The sequence below is a fragment of the Podarcis muralis genome, chromosome 1 (genome assembly GCF_964188315.1).
Source record: "Podarcis muralis chromosome 1, rPodMur119.hap1.1, whole genome shotgun sequence".
Taxonomy (NCBI): Eukaryota; Metazoa; Chordata; class Lepidosauria; order Squamata; family Lacertidae; genus Podarcis; species Podarcis muralis.
The window spans coordinates 82,278,090-82,300,367 of NC_135655.1; the positions used below are offsets into that span (position 1 = coordinate 82,278,090).

At 41.9% G+C, this 22,278-nt stretch overlaps 4 protein-coding genes across 5 annotated transcripts in view; 3 read left to right on the forward strand and 1 right to left on the reverse strand.

Annotated features, from left to right (window-relative positions):
• The window catches only part of LOC114601534 (apelin receptor), a 492,419-nt gene that overhangs the window by 220,357 nt on the left and 249,784 nt on the right, over window positions 1–22,278 (forward strand). The gene's annotated exons all lie outside the window — the stretch shown is intronic.
• Window positions 719–6,095, reverse strand: LOC144328722 (olfactory receptor 5M11-like). Its single transcript, XM_077933196.1, has 2 exons — window positions 5,180–6,095; window positions 719–762 (listed from the first exon to the last, which is right to left on the reverse strand). The coding sequence occupies exons 1-2, from the start codon at window positions 6,093–6,095 to the stop codon at window positions 719–721; spliced, it is 960 nt and encodes a 319-aa protein (XP_077789322.1).
• On the forward strand, window positions 12,395–13,333 carry LOC114601631 (olfactory receptor 5M5-like). The gene has a single exon (XM_028738960.2). The coding sequence runs from the start codon at window positions 12,395–12,397 to the stop codon at window positions 13,331–13,333; it is 939 nt and encodes a 312-aa protein (XP_028594793.2).
• Window positions 18,923–22,246, forward strand: LOC114601636 (olfactory receptor 5M5-like). 2 transcript variants are annotated; one of them, XM_077933216.1, is made up of 2 exons: window positions 18,923–19,836; window positions 22,219–22,246. In XM_077933216.1, exons 1-2 carry the CDS (start codon window positions 18,923–18,925, stop codon window positions 22,244–22,246), a joined length of 942 nt encoding a protein of 313 aa, XP_077789342.1. The 2 variants fall into 2 exon arrangements, with proteins under 2 accessions (XP_077789342.1, XP_028594805.2); XM_028738972.2 differs by lacking the exon at window positions 22,219–22,246 and having other exon boundaries at window positions 18,923–19,861.

Genomic DNA, 22,278 nt, shown 5'->3' on the forward strand with positions numbered 1-22,278 from the left:
TCATTATAATGGAACCTAATGACTTGTAATTCAGCCAGGTATCCAGATTGCGCAGAAATAACTTATGGAGACCTAGAGTCAACTAAGTTCTACTCAGTGAGTGTAGACTCATTGAAATTTATGAACCTAAGTTAGTAATGTGTCAGGACTACTCTGAGTAGGACTAGCATTGAATGCCATCCATAGGCTTGGATCCTAATTTCCTTTCTTTCAACAGGAGCTTTCTCTGAGTGAAGTTCCATCAGCAGCAACAGAGAAGGTGATTTTCCCCCATGCAGTCACTTCCACCCCTGGAAACCTGCTCAGGAGGGTTCTGGATCCTTCCAGAACAGTGTGAGAGGCTTCAATGGGAGGGGGTAATTGGCCAAAAAAAACCCCCAACCCTGCACCTCTTTCTTTTGATCCTTCAGCCAGTCAAAAGCCCTACATGAATGAAAGGAGCCCTTCTGTCTGAATTTAAATCATTTGCTGAATTAAAATATGCTGTATAATTTAGTACAGGAGTAGCCAATGTAGTATCCTCTGGGTGTTGTTGAACAATATTTTCAATTTGCCACAGCCAGCATGATCAATAATCAGGAATAATAGGAGCTGCAGTCCAACAACATTTGGAGGGCACCACGTTGATTAGCCCTGAAGTATATTGGCAAAAGTCTTGTCATCCCCAAAGAAATATCAAATTAAGATACAAACTATTTAAAGGTTTCATAAATATGATCTATTTTCTCAATTCTAGAAATATAATTAAAATATTTTTGGATAAAGCACCATTGTATTAATTTTTTCCCCACATTATCGATTTCCAGATCTAACATGACCTTCAGTGGAAACTAAATAGTAGCAGAATTCATTTTATAATTATAATTATTTCATAAAATTTATATGCTGCTTGATTGTAGAAAAAGCCTCAAAGTGGTTTACAAAAAGATAAATTTAGCAGAGCAAGATGAATTAAAGATGCAACACAGACTGTATTCACATGTGATGCCACGTTAGGGATGCTCACTGGAAGTTTTCTGGTGTAAAATGGTATTCCACACTGTAGGGCCTTGTGAGGTTTTGGTGAGTTAGTCTTGAGAATGTGGGAAATGTAATGAGACTGAAGGTACCTTTTATCACCTCTGGTGGACCTGCCCGAAGATTAAAGCCTTTTGGGAAATGATCTATAATGAAATTAAGAAAGTCCTTAAATGGACCTTTTCTAAGAAACCTGAGGCTTTTCTCCTGGGCATGGTCGGCCAATTGGTGTCAAGGAAGGATAGGACGTTTTTTATGTATGCTACCACAGCAGCAAGAATTCTTCTGGCAAAGTACTGGAAGACACAAGAACTACCCACTCTGGAAGAATGGCAAGCGAAGGTGATCGACTATATGGGACTGGCAGAGATGACCGGCAGAATCCGTGACCAGGGGAGAGAGACAGTGGAAGAAGACTGGAAGAAATTTAAAATTTATCTTTAAAATTGTTGTAAAATTGAGGAGCACTGAGATGTCAAGGTGTTAAGAGATAGAGAATTGTAACTGTAAACAATAAGTTAAGGAAATAAGAATGTAAGGAAAGTGAACTAATTAATTAGTTGGAGGGTTGCTGAAGAAAGGTAAAAACAAGGATGCAGAAAAGGGGAGGTATGGGGAAGTCCACGAAGCAAGGTGTATGAAAATAAGATTATGAAATTATACATGTTTATATGTTTGTATGTTTTGTTTTGTTTATTGTTTGCTTTTATTATGTGTTTGGAAAACCAATTAAAATTTATTTTAAAAAAAAAAAGAGAATGTGGGGACAAGAGGGGAAAATGTAATTCATTTGCATAAAATACCAGGTTTATTCAATAAAATACCTTACACTGAATGTATGACAAATATACATACTGCACAGAAAAAAGTATCATTTTGTACAATGCTACACCATTTTATCATTCTGCTGGTAGGCCTGGAATACATAATGTATTATGAAAACACACAGGGGATCCTTCCCATTTAGGTTGCTGTTGCAGACATCAGACGGAAGATGGAGCTCTGAGAAAAGGAAGGAAAAGAAGATGTTGTTTTCCATTGTGAATGTAAGCCTGTTCAGGGTGATTCAGAGCTCCTTCTGAGCAATAAATGTCCTTTAAGAAAACCATGATGCTCAACAGTTGAATACTTGGCAACTCAAATCCAATTCAGAAATATCACTCATGTGAGGAGTGGGGCCATGCTGACTAGCCCACCTGGAGATTGCATGAACCAACTACCTCCTCCCCAACTGAGCATTTGCAGGAGAAAGCAGTCACACATACCACTGTATGGAATCATACATATATAAAGGTTCTCCCCTTGCAGACGTTTGCACTGCACAGGCCAATGTTAGAGTGTAGGCACATGGCAGGTGCAAGGCCTGTCAAAGCAGGCCCACTCTCTTCTTATGCACTGGCCCAATGTGTGAGGGATACTTTTGAACAGAACTTCAGTATGGAGAAAACTGAGCTAACAGGATCTTCTTCCCCTCTTTAAGATATAGACTTACAAAGCCACTGGGGCGTGGGTGATGCTGTGGTCTAAACCACCAAGCCTCTTGGACTTGCCGATCGGAAGGTCGGTGGTTCGAATCCCCGCGACAGGGTGAGCTCCCATTGTTCAGTCCCAGCTCCTGCCAACCTAGTAGTTTGAAAGCTCGCCAATGCAAGTAGATAAATAGGTACCACTGCAGTGGAAAGGTAAACGGCTTCCTAGCAGTGGTTTAATCATGCTGGCCACATGACCCGGAAAGCTGTCTGTGGACAAACACCAGCTCCCTCGGTCTGAAAGCAAGATGAGCACCGCAACCCCATAGTCACCTTTGACTGGACTTAACCGTCCAGGGGTCCTTTACCTTTACTTTACAAAGCCACTCTAACATATGTAATAAAAGGTGAACAAACGGTGAATCACTGTAGGATTAAAAACTTTACTGGACAGTATCAATGTCATTCTTGGGTATTGGCTCAGTTCTATTTCTACTGTACAGTGGTACCTTGGGATGCAAACAGGATCTGTTCTGGAGCCCCGTTCGCATCCTGAACAGAATGTAAGATGCAACGGCACGTCTGTGCATGCGTGGGTCATGTTTTGCCACTTCTGCGCATGCGTGTGACGTCATTTTGAGCGTCTGCACATGTGTGAGCGGCAAAACCCAGAAGTAACACACTCCGTTACTTCTGGGTTGCCACGGAGCGCAACCTGAAAACGCTCAACCTGAAGCACATTCAACCTGAGGTATGACTGTAATCACTTTTAGTTTAACAACCAATCAATTGCTATTGTGAAACTCCTGCACATATTCTAGTAAATTAAGACAGATATTGGGGTCTTAGGGGGGGAGTAGTACCTCTGGTGGGGGACACATCATGCTCCTTCTGAGGTAGTTTATCCACCTTTGTCCCCACCCTGCACTCGGCTCTCACCTGTAGCTTCCAGAAGCTGTCAGCATGCAACAGCATGCAACACACCCTGGGAACTAGCTTCAATTGGCTGGCTAAACCAGGTGAGGGTAGCCAATGGGTCTTAAACCCTCAGTATGTTAGGGACTAGTCTGTCTCCTGTAGGTGAAGAGTGAAGCCCTGTAGGCTCCAGTGGATTGAGTGGACGAGACCAATAGTGGGTCCAACAGTCAAGAAGGTGGTTTCTGCACATGGTATAGAAGCATATGGGGCTCATCAACCTGGGAAGGTTGCCCATCTAGGGGAAGGAAAACTCTGATCCTAAACCTCTGCTGCCTTGTGGAATATTTTCCGGCTAAAGTAAACCCTACATAAATCTGGAGTGGAGTTCCTAAGGTGGTTGGAAAGTGCCTTGTATGCCTCCTTTCAGCAATTTCTGAAGCAAAGCTGGTGCCAAAAGTATTGCTGTGCCTTCCTTTGGAGCACATCAATGAGGCCAAGTGCTGCTGCTGGTGGTGGGGTCTTCTCCCTGCTTGGGAATGGCTTACAAAGGTGCATCGACCTGCCTTGCCAAACGCCCTGCCCCTTGACAGCCCAGGTCACTCTGCATAGTCCAAGGCAAACTGGGGTGATCCAGGACTGTCTAACTCTCACCCCAACTTTGTTGAAGCCAATTTCCCCCCTATCGTCCCATTTTGCCCTGGGAGTTGGCTGAATTCAGTGCACAGCCCTTGTGCCCAAGCTTTGCTGTTCTAAGATAAAAATAATCAGGCCTAACACTGCACAAATACAGCTGTGTGGGGTGAAACCAACAGGTTTCTCTGGGTCTATTATAAAGGCAATGTTTTACTTCTTTATCTTTGGAAGACTTACAAGTTTCAGCCCCAAATTAGTGACTTATCTAAGGAAATTGAGGTTTCACTAATCTCTGTTTTCTCCCTTGTCAGCCTCCCCAGTGTTTCTTAGGGTTAGAAACAACCACTAACAATGTGGTAGCTGCTTTAAAGCCTTACTGCATCACCACTCTTAACAGAGGCAATTGTGTTTATTTTTTGGTTTGATGAAAGCTCTGAGAGCCACTCAGAAATTGATGAAAGTGAGGGGGAGTGGAAGAAATGGCAATGCTGGGCCTACCATGTTATTAGAGTTTGCTATGGTCTCAAACCTACATAGATGTGTGAAAAGTCTATGAGCAGTGAAGGCTCTGGATGGCACCATCCTTTGCCCATGGCTTCCCATCCCCAAGTCTGCCAGACATGCATACATTGGATGTCATGTTTGAATAGCTACACACAGCTCCAAAATCATAATGACCAGTCTATACAACACATGTCCTTAAAATCAGAGATAATAATGGGATGGGCAGCTCTAATTTGAACAACAGTGCACTAGGCTGCAGCCCCTTTTCATTTGCAATGTCCACTTCTGTCTTTAGACTATATAAATGTACAATGTAAGAGCAAGCCAGCTTCCCATTTCAGAAGTATCAGCAAGTGCAGGTGCCGTAAACTGCAATATTAATTTAATCTGAAACTAGTTCTGATCAAAAATGATCAAGAGCTAAACCCATTCTGCTGCAGTAGTTGACCAACATGGTTACTTGTTGCCTGATGCTTTTGGCATTATAAGCAGAACAGAAACACACAACACTCACAACAGTTCTTTATATAAGCACAGACTTCACACTATTTATGGAAATAAATAATAGTGGATATTAAGCTTTAAATAAGGAATTAATGGACATTATCGTTTACGGTGTATATTAGTAAAATACTTCCCTACCAGTCTCTTCATGGCACCCTTGACCTCCTTGTTCCTTAGGCTATAGATCAGTGGATTCAGCATGGGAATCACCACTGCATAAAACAAAGATACTATTTTGCCCCGTTCTGGGGACAGGCTAGAAGGACGCCTGATATACATGACGAAAACTGTCCCATAAAAGAGGGTGACCGCCATCAGGTGGAAGCCACATGTGGAGAAAGCTTTGTACCTACCCTCAACAGAGGGTATCCTCAGGATCGTAGAGAGAATGAAAATGTAGGAGATTAGAATAACAACGAGGGAGCTGATGAGGTTGAAACTGGCAGATAGTAACATTAGGGTCTGTTTGACGTGGGTGTCAGAGCAGGACAGTTTCATGAGAGGTGGGTCAGCACAGTAAAAGTGGTTGATGACATGGGAGCCACAGAAGGTCAGGCGGAAGGTGAATATGGTCTGTATCATGGCATCTAGGAAAGCATATGCAGAGGGAACAGCCACCAGCCACATGCAAACCTTTGGTGTCATCTTTGTGGTATATGTCAGTGGATTGCAGATAGCTGCATACCGATCATATGCCATGACGGCCAGGATGAAGCATTCTGTGAGACCCAGAGCAATGAAGAGATAACACTGTATCAAGCATCCAGTAAAAGAAATGTATTTGTGGCCTGTAACTAAATTTGCCAACATCCGAGGTGTGACATTGGAGGAATAGCAAAAGTCTATAAAGGACAAGCTGCTGAGGAAGAAGTACATGGGAGTGTGGAGTTGGGAATCCATCTTGATTACTGTGATTGTCCCCAGATTTCCCACAACAGTAATAATATAGACCAGCAGGAACAAAACAGAGAGCAGGAGCTGCAGTTCAGGATACTCTGCAAATCCCAATAGAATAAATTCAGATCCTGATGTATTATTTCCTTTCACCATTCTGCTATGCATTTTGCCTTTTGAGATACAAGAATTGAAATGCACGCAGTCTAAGTGCTTTTCCTGAAAGACAAAACAACCCAGTTTATGTTTCTTCCTTCCTTCGGGCAGACGCTGGCACAATATACTTCCCTTGCAGGAGATAAGAACATCATCATCATCAATATGTTTATTGTTCTAGCTGAAGGCCATGACAATTGAGTAGAATATCTATGGAAGAATAAACATGAAAACATGCTGCTGAAGGCTGTCCTAGAATATACTGTGCAATTGGATTCTGCAGGAAAGATCCCAAGCAGGATCTTTCCCAGTCTTTTCCCAGTCTACCCTTCAAGCCCATCTAGGCACAAACAAGCAACCGATAATTCCCATTGAAAGAACAGAGGAAAGTAGGAATTCTGCGTGTAAGTTTATGCCATAATCACTGGGTCAGGTGCCATGTGCCTGACTTTTCACAGGATGGTTCACTCTTTGAAGTGCTGCCAGATGACAGTCCTCAATCTGAAGACATCTTCTGTTTGAAGGGCTGTCTGGTCCAAGTCCAGTTTTAAGATAAAGAGCCATAAGAAGAGATAGCAGAAGCCTTGAACTTGCTCATCAGCATTTAGCCCCTGGACTGTAGAATGAGCATAAACAAAGGTCATCCAGTCACATACTTCCTCATTAGGGTGAGATATATTGCATTTCTCCTTAAATTATCATACGGTAATTCTTTCAACATTTGCACCTATACATATAAATTAGGATGTGCTAATTACATGCCAACCCATGTCCTCTTTCTTGATGACAAATGAGTAGCTACCCTAATAACAGGATTATTTTGCCAGCACGGTCTTGCCATTCTGTAGATTGGAACAACCCCACCCCCATAGGTACAGTGCTGTATAGAATTACAAATATTCACTGTTTCTGGGACAAATAATGAATACTTTTTACAGCTATGCTCAGCCTACCAGTTCAGGAAATGTTGGAGACATTTCCACCCAGAGTCCAGAGCAGGGGCAGATTTTGGTAATCTTTGGTAGTATGGCACCCTGAGTGAAGCCAGAATTTGGGGCCCCCAAATGAATCTTCTCAATGATGGATCTTCTCAATTTTGTGCCCCCCTGGGCTCAGCACCCTGTGCAAGGAAACTGTCCTAAATCTGGTGCTGTCCAGAGCACTGACACTGGAGCTAGGCAGAAGAATAGTTTTATACTGTCGTCCTTAGCTCTACAACATGTGACCACTAACATTTTCCTGAACTTCCCGACTAGCATGGACCCCCAAAGATATGACACAATCATTATTTTAGCACAGCCTTGGAAGTCAATTAAGGATACTCTGAGAATTTCTTTCCCCCAGAGTTGCTGAGAACAGAAAAGCATATTTATGTTTGTGATTCCCGTGGGGTTTTGAGCGAGTGAAATCCATACTCTTTCTACAACTGTCATAGCCTAGTTGAAAAGAGGCATTTAATTATTTGTTTTCTTTATTTATTTAGGGTCTCTTTGTTGAACGCTTTCAATCCCGGGGGGGGGGAGATCTATAGGGTCTCTTTGTTGAACGCTTTCAATCCCGGGGGGGGGGGGGGAGTAATAAAAATAAGCAGAGAAAAGCAAAAAATACAAGGATCATATAAACAGGACCAATACACAACTATACAATTCTATTGTAAGTTAAACAAGCAAAAATACAAATTAATGCAAATTTATATTTCCAATTTAACAAAACTCAAGCCTCCAGGTTGGCAGGGCTGCCAGATAGTGATGTGGAGATGGGTTTGCTGCCCCACCATCTCTCTTCTCCTTACTTGCTGACACAGACAGCATTCAGGTTTTTCCAGGGTCTTGGGAGGAGGGTCTGTGGCGTCTCTCCTTAAACAAGGAGCAAACACAGTTTCTTCACTGTGTGGAGATAGAAGCATAATTGTTAGGAATCCAGGCATGGCCATACCTTCATTAAACAGCATTTGAGCTAATGGCTTGGCATGGCTGGGAAATAGTTCTTCATTACCTAGCGATGTTTTGAATGGAGAGAATTATCACTTGGGGGCAGGTGTTTGTGTTTGATGGAACAATCATACTCCCACTCTAGGGTGGGGGCAAGTTTGCCATACCCTAGCTCCCACACAAAAGAAGACTCATGTTGGGTTTTCTTCTTCCCCAGCTGTGGTGAACTGTGGCGATGACCCAGCTTATAAACCAGCTCCTCCCCAAACTGAATGAATGAATGACTCAATCAATCAATCAATCAATCAATCAATTTATTACGGTCACATACCAGAAATTCCTCCCTAAACTGCCCCAAACTGTGTGGTACACACCCTTCCTGCCTTTGTAAAGTGTGAACTTTGCTAGATGCTTGTTGAAGGGACTGAGTAGGAGTTCTTGGTAGAGCACCTAATTGGCCTGGGATTTGGCCTCTTTTTCACCTACTTTACTCTCCTGGGAATTCCTTGTTTGGAGTGGAGTTCCTTATTTAGTTTAATCTGGCCTGTAGTCTAGGCAGCAAAGTGGAATTAAGATCTGTTGAGTAAATTCCTGAGGTATTATGCAAGGCATTATGGTTAAATGCACTCCTTGGTCAACCTCCATTGCAATTGCTTTGTGGGTTATTGCGGGTGTCATGTAGCATGTGTACTAGGGAGAACGTCAAACCAGTGGGCTGTGATACATTGTTTGGCTCAAAAACCCAAGGCCCTGGTAGCAAGGAGGAAGTGTTACTTCACTATTTGCTGTGGGGTCATAGCTTGTACCTGATGATATGCCCAGGAGCAAGAAGGGATATGATCTCTCCATCAATGAGGAACTTTCCTGCTTGGATTATTTGATTTGGTTGATCAGTTCAATTTTCTATTTGGTTATTGCAGATCCTCTTATTGTTATTTTCATATTTTAATAAATATAACATTCCCGCACTTTAGTATTGTACCCTGAGTCTTCTTTTGGGGTATGATGGCAATAGGAGCATTTTTGGAACAGAAGATGGGGAATGGGAAACACAGGACAGAGAAGCAGAAACTCACCTTTGAGCTCTAGAAGCTCATTTGCGTTGCAAGTGTCTCTGGTGATCTGAAATGAAATGCTGCCCTGCTAGAAGGATGAAAGCTGTCTGCCTCCAGCTATGTTCTATTTGCTTATTTCCACACATACATTTTTAAAAAGTTTTTAATTTTTTACAAAAAGCCGTAAGTTTTCAGTGGTCTCATCTCACAAACTCAGGTAAGTGCTTCCACTTGGAATCTCTAACCATGTGAGGAAGTAGGGAGCATATAACAATATAAACCATCTCTATTTTATTTGTTTTTTATTAGCAAGCTTGGGAAGAATGTAGGCTCATGTTCACCTTAGCTTTCTATCTCCTAGTTGTGCAGTACTGTGGTTATGGTTAACATTATGGTCCATAACCACTCAGATATCATTTGTACCATCTGGTTATTTGATGTACGTCCTAGGGATATGGCACAAGACTCCACTTCTGGCTCCTCATCCCCAATTCAAAACAAATCTACACATTATGTGGTACAGGGGTTGCCAGCCTTTTTGAACCAATGGGTACATTTCAAATGTTGAGAGTGCTGGAGGCACTGGTCAATAAACAACTGTTATGGCATAAGACAAAATGGCTGCCATGGGGAGCGTAGCCAGAAACAGCAAAAGAGATATGGCTACCCCCAACAAAGTTATGCTTATTATGGAAAATCAGCTACTGCATGTTGTGTTGGTTTTGATTCTGGAAATCACACAATATTGGTTTTACACACACACACACACACACACACACACACACACACACACACTGATCCCATTGCTGTCTAATGGCAACAGGGGACATTCTTCAGTAGGAAAAAATATATATACAATGTAGCCACACCACACTCACTGTACATTTTGTCGTATAACTTTCATTTTTGGAGGGCTACAGAGTTGCTTTTTCAAGAAATAAAGTATGAAAGCTCAGAGACAGCAGTGAAACCCTTCAAAAGCATCATGGCTCCTGCACATTCCAGGATGGAATCTCTGATCTTCTGATTCATATTAGTTCAAAAGGTCATACCACTATAGTCTAATTAAACAGGAAAGGGGGCACATTTTCATTGTCAACAACAGCTCCCAGGAATCCGATGGAGAGCAGTAATTTTACTCTCAGGGCTCTAGAGGACAACAAGTGGAGCAGAAGAGCCATTTCAGAGACAATCTCCCTGGGTTCATAGATGAATATAAAGCCTTCTGCTTCATTCAGCTGCCGGTGCTCTTGGAAGTCTGTGGGATTGCCTCTTTCCTCATTGAGGTAGGTTTTACCAGCATCCATTGCCCATATTTGGGTGTGGGACATCTTATATCAATTGAGGCATTCAACCTAACATCCATTGGGCTCTATTTATAGCATGGTGTGTTGAGAAAGACTGCCACTGTGCAGTGGTCCTATCTGTTTCTGAAGTAGCTGCAGCTAGATGTGTCCACGAACAGCAAGATTTAGTTTGGATCCCAGTTCAGAACTGTGGGAAAACAACAGACCTCAGTCTGAAGTAGTTTGTAGAGTTGGTGAATCAGTCAGAAAAAATATACCTTTTAATTGTTATTTTAGGGTAGGAATGGATGAGATTTGCAGGAAAAGTCATCTGCTAAAGAGGGCACAGAACCTGTCAAATTTTAGAACAGCTGCTGTGGTTTTCCCTGCAGCTTTACAGTTTGGAGGTGGGTAAAAAATAATCAACCTCACCTGGGGTTTTATGAGTAGTTGGTCTGAAAATTACAAACATGTCTAATCTTCTTTTTTTGTGAACCGTCCTGAGACCTCTGTGTATAGGGCAGTATATAAATTCAATGAACGAACGAACAAATGAATGAATCTCCCACTGAAACTGCCTTCGAAATCCTCAAAGGCAGTCACTGTCCTGAATCTCTTGCCAATCACATTCATTGGATGACCCTGGGTACTAGCATTATTATTTAAACAACAACATTAGGAACTTGTCTCTGTTCACCATCTCCACAGTATGCATATTTTTATTAACTTTAACCACCACCACTCTTCTCTGTTTTCTATGAGGTCCGAACACCTTACTTTTTAAAGGAAAGGCTTGCCAATCCCGTGATCATTTTACTGGCATTTTCTGCACCTTTTCCAGATCAATAATACTGTGTGGCCAGAGCAGTAGATAGTATTCCAAATGCAGCTACCATTCTAAATTCTTTCTACCATGATCACAAGACGCTATGTCATCATCATAATCAGCAGATCCCTTTCCTGTATATGTCAGTTGTTGATATTTTGCCCCATTATGTGAATCACTTTACATTTGCTTTCATTCGATCTTGTTTTCATTTCTCCCCCTTCATCTGTTTTGGAGCTATTGACAAGCTGTTTGATTTTAGCTTGAAAGTAGTTTTGCTGACTCTGGAATATTGAGTGGAGTGCTATGGTTGTATATGTTTTCAGGTTCTTTTTTGACATTTACTTTAGCTATACCCCCCAAAAAATATGGTGAGTCAATGTAACCACCTCTTTCTTCTGTACGGTGGAACCTAGGGTTATGTACCTCTCTGGATATGTAACTTTCAGGTTATGAATGTGGCAAACCTGGAAGTATTCTTCTATCACGCTGCGCGCATGCGCAGAAGCAGCGCCTCTGGTTACGGATTTTTTGGGGTGCGCACGGACCCCCAGAACAAATTAAATTCATATCCAGAGGGTCCACTGTATATAGAAAAGAGATCTATAGCTCTATCTTCTCCATACATATAAGGTCTGATAATATCTGGATCACCAGTACACCAAAAAGCACTTCAAGGTCCCTACTTTAACCACCTGCTTTACCCATGAGAATATGGATACCTCTGATGATCAGATGTTGAAGCTAAAAATGGCAGAATAGCAATCACACACTTTTTTTTGTCACATTCTAAATGCATCTGTTTGGCAGGTGTGAGAAAGAAAATACTGAACTAGATGGTGCTTTTTGTGTTCTTATTCCCTGTCTCCTCCCTCATATAATACTAACCTTTACAAATTTATAAGTTTGTGCATGTGTGCATTTCAACTATGTTTCTATTATTCATTCCCCTTTCATTCAGGTAGCACAAAGTCTATTATGAAACAATTGTATGTTGTCTTCAAGCTAGTTGTGTGTTAAAACAATGGAGATAAAAAGGACCCCCCCCCCTTGATTCACACACAAAAACAGTAGAGGTTTGAGACCACAGAATAAAACTAGGGAAGAATGTTGCTTCACCAGCACATCAAATAATAAGTCTGATTTCACATTCTATGCATGTATGTTCCTTTCGTTTTCAGAAGACATTATAAATGTGTAGATGGCTGAACAAAACAACACAATTGTATTTGACTTCATTCTTTTGGGTGTCACAAATCGTAAAGAGCTGCAGCTTCCTCTCTTCATGCTGTTTTCAGTCGTTTACATTATCACCCTTCTGGGGAATCTGGGGATGATCACATTAATCAGGATGGACTCCCAACTCCACACTCCCATGTACTTCTTCCTCAGCAGCCTGTCCTTTGTAGACCTCTGCTATTCCTCCAATGTCACACCTCGGATGCTGGCCAATTTTGTAGCAGACTATAAAGTCATTTCCTTTACTGGATGTCTGATACAGTGTTATCTCTTCATTGCACTGGTGCTTACGGAGTCCTTCATCCTGGCCATCATGGCATATGATAGGTATGTAGCCATCTGCAACCCACTACTCTATACCACAAAGATGTCATGGAAGGTCTGCATGTTGCTGGTGGCAGTTCCCTCTGCATATGCTTTCCTAGATGCCATGATACAGACCATATTCACTTTCCGCTTGACCTTCTGTGGCTCCCATGTCATCAACCACTTTTACTGTGCTGACCCACCTCTTATGAAACTGTCCTGCTCTGACACCCATGTCAAATTGACCCTGATGTTACTTTCTGCCAGTTTCAACCTCATCAGCTCCCTAGCTGTTATTCTGACTTCCTACACCTTCATCCTCTTCACTATTCTGAAAATTCGCAAAACCGGAGCGAGGTACAAAGCTTTCTCCACATGTGGCTCCCACCTGACGGCTGTCACCCTTTTCTATGGGACACTCTTTGTCATGTACATCAGACGTCCTTCCAGCGTGTCCCTAGAACAGGGCAAAATAGTCTCTGTGTTTTATGCCGTGGTGATCCCTATGCTGAATCCGTTGATCTACAGCCTAAGGAACAAGGAGGTGAAGGGTGCCCTGAAGAGATTATTGCAGAGGAAAGTATTATTGCATTAAATGTCTATTCATTCACTAGTTATGAAATGAAATGATCCATGAGGAAGAAGAAGAGGGGATATGAATTTTTACAGCTTATGAATGTATGGTATTTAATATGTGGTAGATGAGTTCTTGCACCTTGCTGTCTGGTTTCTTCCTTCCCTCCCCACTTTTCCGATTCAATTTTGGTTGTTGGTTTCGATCTCCATAAAATATTGACAGTACGGCCCAAATACAAAATAGTATCTCTCACTCATCACCAGCATCTAATTTTCAGATCCACCAGTTCTTCAAAATTGAAACAGGGTGTTTGGGTGGGCGTATTGCTTGCACACTGCAATGGCACCTAATGGTTAGGGGAAATGCCTCTTCTGAAACTTCTGACTTACATTTTCATCCTCAAATTGTGAATTTCCTGGGAAAAAGAAGAAACTTGGAGTCAGCATCAGGTATGGTATCCTTCTTACATCTGCAAAGAAACACTGATGCCCAAAGCCTAGCCTCGTGTCTTTTTCTCCATGAGCCCCTAACTTCATGAGACCATCAACTACAATGAAGAAATGAGTATCTTTATCCTATCGGTGTTACCTCTCATTTTGGTTGTATATGTACTATTCTTTATTTGGCTCTCCAAGAAATTAATCTTGTGGTGTTAATGTAAGGTGGTATTAATGTTACTATTGGTTGATTGGATTTTACAATGAAAAGAATGCTCCTTATATTTATGTGGATGTAGTGTTTCCCTCCGCCCCATCCACAAACCATTTGAAAGCCAGAAAGACTCTCCTCCCTGCAAGAGAGGGGAGTGGTTGTGGCCGGGAGCCGGACTCCGCCTCAAGCAGGGGGCGTTTGCCCCCTGCCTCCCACTCACCTGGCTGGCGCCCACGCCCTCGGTCAGGCACCCAACCAGGTGCCTTCAAGGGGGCGTGTTCAGCAGCCTGAATTGCTGCGACGCCAGCCTCCAGCCCTCACTTTTGTCGGCCCGTCGCGAGTCACCCACCCTCTACTCCCTTAGAGCAGGGTTTCCAGTTTTCTTTTGGCCTTGCTATGGACCTTAGGTTGGTCGCCCTGGTTGTCCGGGGAGCCTGGTAGGAATTTTTCCATTTGGCATTAGGCTTTTTGGTTTTTTCGCCTACCTCGTAGCAATCATCACAACTTTCGTGGTATTGGTGGATAGGTTAGGCATTGGAATAATGTGTTGTGGTGTCAAAGGGCTAGGTGTGGCCATCACCTGCGCCTTCAATTTTTGGGTATTCCGTTAAAGGAATCCGGCGGTCGTGTATTCTGTCCGATGCCTGCTTGGCGGGAGGCCATGGCACGACCCTCGGTGACATCAGGGGAGAGCCTATAGTTGAATTAGCATCAACAGGCTCCACCTACTGGTGAATAAACCCCCTTTGTTTGTTTGTTTGTTTTTTAGACTCACCCCTCTTCGAGTGGGTGGAGTCAGCTGCCATTATCCAATGCCTAAGCCAATACCTTTTCACTTGCTGTAATCAATAAAGTTGTGGCCTTTTCTTGCCCATTAACCTTATATCACGTGTCCTTGTGTTTCATTCCACTGCACGGGGTTCGGGTCCTCGAACCACAAAACCATTTGTTTGCACCACAATTCCTTAGTCTTTCTGAGGATGCTTGTTTAGGCATGATAGGGGCTGGAGCGGGAGGGAATAGTTGGGGTGGGGAGTTTGGGGGATGTGGAATTTGTTATAGAATACACACATTAGATTTTAGTGATTGCCCTGGGCCTGTATATCATTATGGGATTCCTCTTTTGTCATGGCTGATGTCTATAGTGTTTCACTGAAGGTACAAGGCTTAGATGATGTAATCAAGCAATGGAGGAACTCTGAGTACATTAGAAGGCAGAAGTCCTTTATTGTTTCTTTCTGCAGGAGACACATGATGCAGCTACAAGCAGTAGCCTCTTATCCTACTCATACCTTAGCAAACATTATATGGCTCCAGGTAATAAGCAGTCCAGAGGTGTTGCTAAAACCAGGTCCTAATCTCATGTTTCCCAGTTAGCTAAGTACTATGGACCCCGTATTTTTCAAAAGCCAAGCCACAGACCCCTACTTTTGAAAATCGTGATATCTTTATGGTAGTTTTTGTTATGTGAATGGTGCCACGGACCCCCTGGGTGGGTTACATGGACCCCCTGGGCCTGCGGACTACCAATTGGGAACCACTGTCCAAATCTTTTAATTTTCAGGACCTACGGGGAAGGGTTCTGTGTGTGGCTGGAATGCTAGGTACCCTCACTCTTATTTGCATCGATTTAAACACTGGTCCTGTTTTATGAACACAATGGAAATCATTTGTTAGGCAATTGTTTGCATAACAAGTCAATGATTTTCACTTATTCCTACTGGGAAAATTCTAATGCACTCTTGAGTATACAATCTGCAGCGCATATAGTGAGGAATGGATACTAATTCATTTTGTTCAGAAAAGTGAAATTTCGCATAGCAAGCATTTGTAAATGGGACCTGAGTGTTACCTTCAAAACTATTTTTGCAGGCAATTTGAATGCTATCTGTAGTAAGCATTTGGATAGACTTCTCAATGTGTCGCTTGGCAGCTATTCTGGAAATAAATGTATATTCCCAGTCTTAAACAGCTACAATATTAAAAAAGGATGGTGTCATATAAATCAGGGAGCAAGCTATCACACATATTTATCTCTGAAATTTCATTCTTATTCAGGAATGATTTTTCTTTTTAATCTCTGTCTCCCTAATTTTGATTTTATTGAACATAGAACCCATGACTCTATCTGATCACTTTAAGGCCTCTTTACAAATACAGGGCCCCATTATCTCTGACTCGATATGGTAGTTGCATACATTCCTGATGTACCACAAGATATTCCAGAGGCAATCCAAATGGCTATAACAAATTACTTTGCTGACAATGCCTCTCCCAATGTCGAACCTCATATTCTCTGGGATGCAATGAAGGCTGCAGTACTTGGCATATGCATTGAAGAAATGACTGGAACAACATCAACAAAAGGAATTCCTCTAACAAAAATGCCAATCCAGTCAGATATACAAGACCATGAATTAAAACATTAAAGGACAGGTTCCAACTGAATTTATGTCAACCTAATCACTAAAAGGATTCTGCATCCTGTGTCCATTGAACATATTCTTTCCTGGGCTACATTTGTGTCCCTTCTTCCCCTAATTTTTGTTTTTGTTTTCATTTTTTGTACTTCTGCAAATCATGGAGTTACCCCAAGGCTGCCAATAATTCTCTCTTGGGCATGGATGATTCCTTTTAGCTACATAAGGGTTGATAATCTCAGAATGAGTTCACAATTAATATAAATGATTACACTAGCCCTTATTTTAAATACTGGGTATCTCTTCTGCAATTATTCCTGGTATTATTACCAAACTTTCACATTTTATTTCATTTCACATTTCATTCATTTTCCATGAGTGATGAACTGAAATAATGACATAGTCAATGGTAAAAGAGAACAGGAAGTCTAATATCTTCAGCCAACAAATTAACTACTAAATTATACTAGTTCAATAGATTCAATAGTCAATTAAACAGGAACACATGTTCATTGTCAACAGCAGCCACTAAGTGGCCTATGGAGTGCAGTAATTTTTACTCTCAAGGCTCTAGAAAACAACAAGAGAAACAGAAGAGATTCTGTCCCTTGACTCACAGGTGACTATAAAGTTTTCTGTTTCATGCAGCTGCCACTGCTATCAGGAAACTGTGGGACTGCCTCTTCTCTCATCGAGGTAGGTTTTACCAACATCCATTAACTATATTCAGGTGTGAAACATCTAATATCTATCCAGGAATTTAGCCAAATGTCCCTTTGGCTCTGAGAATTTTATTTCTATAGCATAGTATGTTGACTAAAACTCCAGTTGTGCATTGGTCACATTCATTTCCAAATCAGTTGCAACTAGATGTGTATCCACCAATGATAAGATTCATTCCTCCCCCATTCAACACTTTGAGGAAACAGATTGCCTCAGTGTGAAGTGCTTTGCAGGCTTGCCAATTCATTCAGAAGCATTTATGCCTTTTTAATTATTATTTTGGGCTAGAAATGGATGCAATCTGCTGGCAAAGTTACTCCTTATGAGGACATGGAAACTGGCAAATTTCAAAATGGCTGCCCTGGTTTTCCTGCAGCTTTATCTGCTGACAAGGTTGCACTCCTATCAGCACTTGTGCTACAGCATTCTGCACCAGCTGCAACTTCTGGATCAGGCACAAGAGAAGCCCCACACAGAGTCCAGTAACCCAATGCATGAACTACTGTGGCAAGGCTTTCCTGGTCCAGGGATGGTCATAGCTGTTGAAACAGTTGCAGTTGGTAAAAGGAACTGAGCACCCCAAATGACAAACCTGCTCCTTCAGGGGGAGTGCGAACCCATCCAGGGTAGGCAACTGAACAATTTGTCAGACAGAAGAAGCAGAAGCAGAAGCAGAAGCAGAAGCAGAAGCAGAAGCAGAAGCAGAAGCAGAAGCAGAAGAGTTTGGATTTGATATCCCGCTTTATCACTACCCAAAGGAGTCTCAAAGCGGCTAACATTCTCCTTTCCCTTCCTCCCCCACAACAAACACTCTATGAGGTGAGTGAGGCTGAGAGACTTCAGAGAAGTGTGACTAGCCCAAGGTCACCCAGCAGCTGCATGTGGAGGAGTGGGGACGCGAACCCGGTTCACCAGATTACGAGCCCACCGCTCTTAACCACTACACCGCACTGGCTCATTCACAGTGCCTCTGTCTTGCCAGGATTCAAGATCAGTTCATTTTTCCTTACCCATTTCACCACTGCATCCAGGCAATGGCCCAGAGACAGCCTAGCTTCTCCTGATTCCAATGTTATAGAGAAACAGAGGTGAGTGTCAGCAGCATACTGATGGCCCTCATCCTGAAACATTGAATGACTGCTCCCAATGGCTACATGTAGATATTGATAGTACTGGGGATAACACTGCCGAACCCCATAACGTAGCTGCCAGTGGACTGAAAAGCACTCTCCCAATGCTACTCTCTGGACTCAGTCCTGAAAGTAGGATTGGAACCAGTGTAATAGAGTGTCCCCAATTCCCATTCCCCAGAAGGATGCCATGGTTGATAGTATCAAAAGTCAACAAGAGATCAAGAAGTAGGAGCAAGGTCGCAATCTCCCTGTCCCCCTCTCTGCACAGGTCATCCATCAGGGTGACGAACAAAGTACTTCTTATGTTCTTATTCTCTGTGCAGTCTCCTCTCCTGTATAATGCTAACCCTTTTCAAAGTGTATCAGCTTGTTTATGTGCATGTGTGAAAATACATTCTGTCTTTCTGTCTTGCATTCCCTGAGATTTTGATAGCACCAGTTGTATTAGAAAACAAAATGTGTCGTCTTCAAGCTAGTTTTATTGTGTGTTAAAAGGTGAGGGCATTAAAAAATAGGACCCCAAGTTCCTTCCCCAATTTACATGCAATCATAGAAGAGGTTTGAGACAACAGAATAAAACCAGAGAAGAGTATTGTTTCACCAGTACATCCAATAATGAGTCTGCATTCACTTTGTGTGTATGTTCTTTTTTCTTCTCAGAAGACATCATACATGTGTAGATGGCTGATAGTAATCAGACAATGATGTATGACTTCATTCTTTTGGGGTTCACCGATCGTAGAGAACTGAAGTTTCCATTCTTCATGCTGTTTTTATTTGTTTATATTATGACCCTGCTGTTGAATCTGGGAATGATCACATTAATCAGGATGGATTCGCAACTCCACACTCCCATGTACTTCTTTCTCAGCAGCTTATCCTTTGTGGACATTTGTTATTCCTCCAATGTCACACCTCGGATGTTGGCAAATTTAGTAGCAGACTACCAAGTCATTTCCCTCACTGGATGTGTGATACAGTGTGACCTGTTCATTGCACTGAATCTCACTGAATCCTTCATCCTGGCCGTCATGGCATATGATAGGTATGTTGCCATCTGCAATCCACTGACATATACAACAAAGATGTCCCGGAAGGTTTGCATGTGGCTGGTGGCAGTTCCCTCTGCATATGCTTTCCTAGATGCCACAATACAGACCATATTCACCTTCCGCTTGACCTTCTGCGGCTCCCATGTCATCAACCACTTTTACTGTGCTGACCCACCTCTCATGAAACTGTCCTGCTCTGACACCCACGTCAAACTGACCCTGATGTTACTTTCTGCCAGTTTCAACCTCATCAGCTCCCTCGTTGTTATTCTAATCTCCTACGTTTTCATTCTCTTCACTATCCTGAAAATTAAAAATGCTGGGGCGAGATACAAAGCTTTCTCAACATGTGGCTTCCACCTGACGGTTGTCACTCTCTATTATGGGACACTCTTTGTCATGTACATCAGGCGTCCTTCTAGCGTGTCCCTAGAACAGGGCAAAATAGTCTCTGTGTTCTATGTGGTGGTGATTCCCATGCTGAATCCGTTGATCTACAGCCTAAGGAACAAGGAGGTCAAAGGTGCCCTGAAGAGATTATTGCAGAGGAAAGTATTATTGCATTAAATGTCTATTCATTCACTTGCTATGAACAAAAAAAATAAAGAAATAAGGAGGTTGTCTCCACATTATGTCCAAGTAGAAGGGAAATTAATTTTTAAAGCTTATGAATGTGTGAATTTTATTATATGCTAGCGGGCCTTCTTGGTAGTGGCACCCACCCTGTGGAATGCCCTACCATCAGATGTCAAGGAAATAAACAACTATCTGACTTTTAGAAGACATCTGAAGGCAGCCCTGTTTAGGGAAGTTTTTAATGTTTGATGCTTTATTCTGTTTTTAATATTCTGTTGGGAGCCACCCAGAGTGGTAATAATAAATAATAATAAATTTTTTATTATTATTATTATTATTATTATTATTATTATTATTATTATTATTAGATTTGAACCTTTCCATCCTATGCTCAGGTTATCCTAAATATGCTACAGTCTCTACTAACTTTCTTTCCAGGGAAATTGAGCTCTCTACTGCAATTGTATTTGATATCTCCTCTAGTCTCTTAAAGTTATTATTTTACATTTTCATGACTCTCCTTTTTATTTTCCAAATTTTAATCCATTTGACATAACTGAAAAGCAGCTGGTTACTTTAGATGTCAAATTCCTGATGGAGGGAAATGCCTCATTACAATTAAGATGATCTGTACATGAAAACAGAATCTTCACACAGATTGCCTTTTAGAATTGGATCCTGCGTATGCAAAGAGCACTATGTGGCTAATAAAAGCCCACATCCTACATTCAAAGATAAAAGCATCACTTGAAGATGGAAATCTCCAGAAAAATCTCCAGGAAATGGGAAATGCATTTTCATAGTGTACACTTCCTTGGATTATCTCCTGCTGGCAGTGGAGTCACCAAGAAGAGATTACAGAAACCCTTAAGGTGGACTTTTGCAAAGATAAAACAAGTCAGGCACAAAGCTTTCCCAAACACAATACTAAGGACAACCTCTCCAAGCTTCGTTCTGGAGGTCTGTTCTTAACCTGAAACTGTTCTTAACCTGAAGCACCACTTTAGCTAATGGGGCCTCCTGCTGCCACTGCGCTGCCAGAGCACGATTTCTGTTCTCATCCTGAAGCAATGTTCTTAACCCATTTTTCTCTCTCCTGACAGAAGTTAATTTCTGGGTTAGCGGAGTCTGTAACCTGAAGCATATGTAACCTGAAGTGTATGCAACCCGAGGTACCACTGTAGTTCATGATAGGATGGTATAGAAATAATTCTATAAACAAATAAATGTATTTTTAAATGGAAATGCTACATATGTTATGACTGGTCACATGATTTATTTTTGCAACCAGTAAACCTATTGTTTCAGATTTTACTGGGGTCAGCTGCTCATCGTGAACTCCTATAAGTTATTAAGGAAGAGCTTCCAGAATGAAAGAAGGATATCAAGGAATGCCTAAGAGAAGGGAGGGAAATTGTGGAAACTGAATTACGTTTCTGAATGAATACTATTATTGGAGACATGTGGCTTTTGCCTCTATGTTATTGAGACCTTCAGCTCCAGATAATAGTTTACCAGCCTAAGACTGGGCTCAAGTTGGCAATAACTGAATGATTTATATGGCTTGAGTCCTTGGTCTAAGGCATTTAATCGAGCAGGAGCAGATTCAACCAAAAATGTGGTGATTTAGAATTGATTAATCTTTTTAAAATAATATACTTTTCAAAAATAAATACATTGCCAAAAGAGACCCACCAACTAAATAACTGTAGGATTTGACAGAGTGCCAGCTTTGCCATTGCCATGAGAGATACACTGATGGTACACTGATGAATTCACCAGTGGAGTCAATATAGCTCCACTGTATATATTTATATGTTTTGTGGTTTTATATTCTGATTTTGTTATGTGAACTGCCCTGAGACCTTTGGGTATAGGGTGGTATATAAATTCAATAAAATAAATAAATCTGTACACTGCCCTTTATCCAAAGATCACAGAGTGGTTCAAAACATAAAAATACAAAGTGGGAACACAAAATACATCATCATCATCATCATCATCATCAACCCAAACCAATAACCCCACTTCTAAAAGCACATTTAAAAGGTCACAGAATGTTAATCAGCCAATGGTTGTAGAGGAATGTTTTCACTTGTCGCCTAAAGATATATAATGAAGACGCCAGGCGGGCCTCCCTGGGGAGAGCATGCCACAAAAGGGGAGCCACTGCTGAAAAGGCCCGTTCTTGTGTTGCCATCCTCTGGACCTCTCTGGAAACGACCATCCAAGTAGTACCAGAACCACTGCAAAATGGTGCTACCCACCCCTAACTCGGACAGCTGCTCCAGAAGTATACCATGGTCAAAGGTATTGAAAGCCACTGAGAGATCAAGGAGAACTGACAGGGACACAATTCCCCTGTCTCTCTCCTGACAGAAGTCGTAATCCAGGGCAACCAAAGCAGT

Coding starts and splice junctions, on each gene's coding strand:
- LOC114601636 (XM_077933216.1), top strand. CDS start 18,923: ATGGCTGATAGTAATCAGACAATGATGTATGACTTCATTCTTTTGGGG. Junction 19,837..22,218: donor GGTGCCCTGAAGAGATTATT/GCAGAGGAAAGT, acceptor GAGAACTGACAG/GGACACAATTCCCCTGTCTC.
- LOC114601631 (XM_028738960.2), top strand. CDS start 12,395: ATGGCTGAACAAAACAACACAATTGTATTTGACTTCATTCTTTTGGGT.
- LOC144328722 (XM_077933196.1), bottom strand. CDS start 6,095: ATGGTGAAAGGAAATAATACATCAGGATCTGAATTTATTCTATTGGGA. Junction 763..5,179: donor TGCCATGAAGAGACTGGTAG/GGAAGTATTTTA, acceptor ACAATGGTGCTT/TATCCAAAAATATTTTAATT.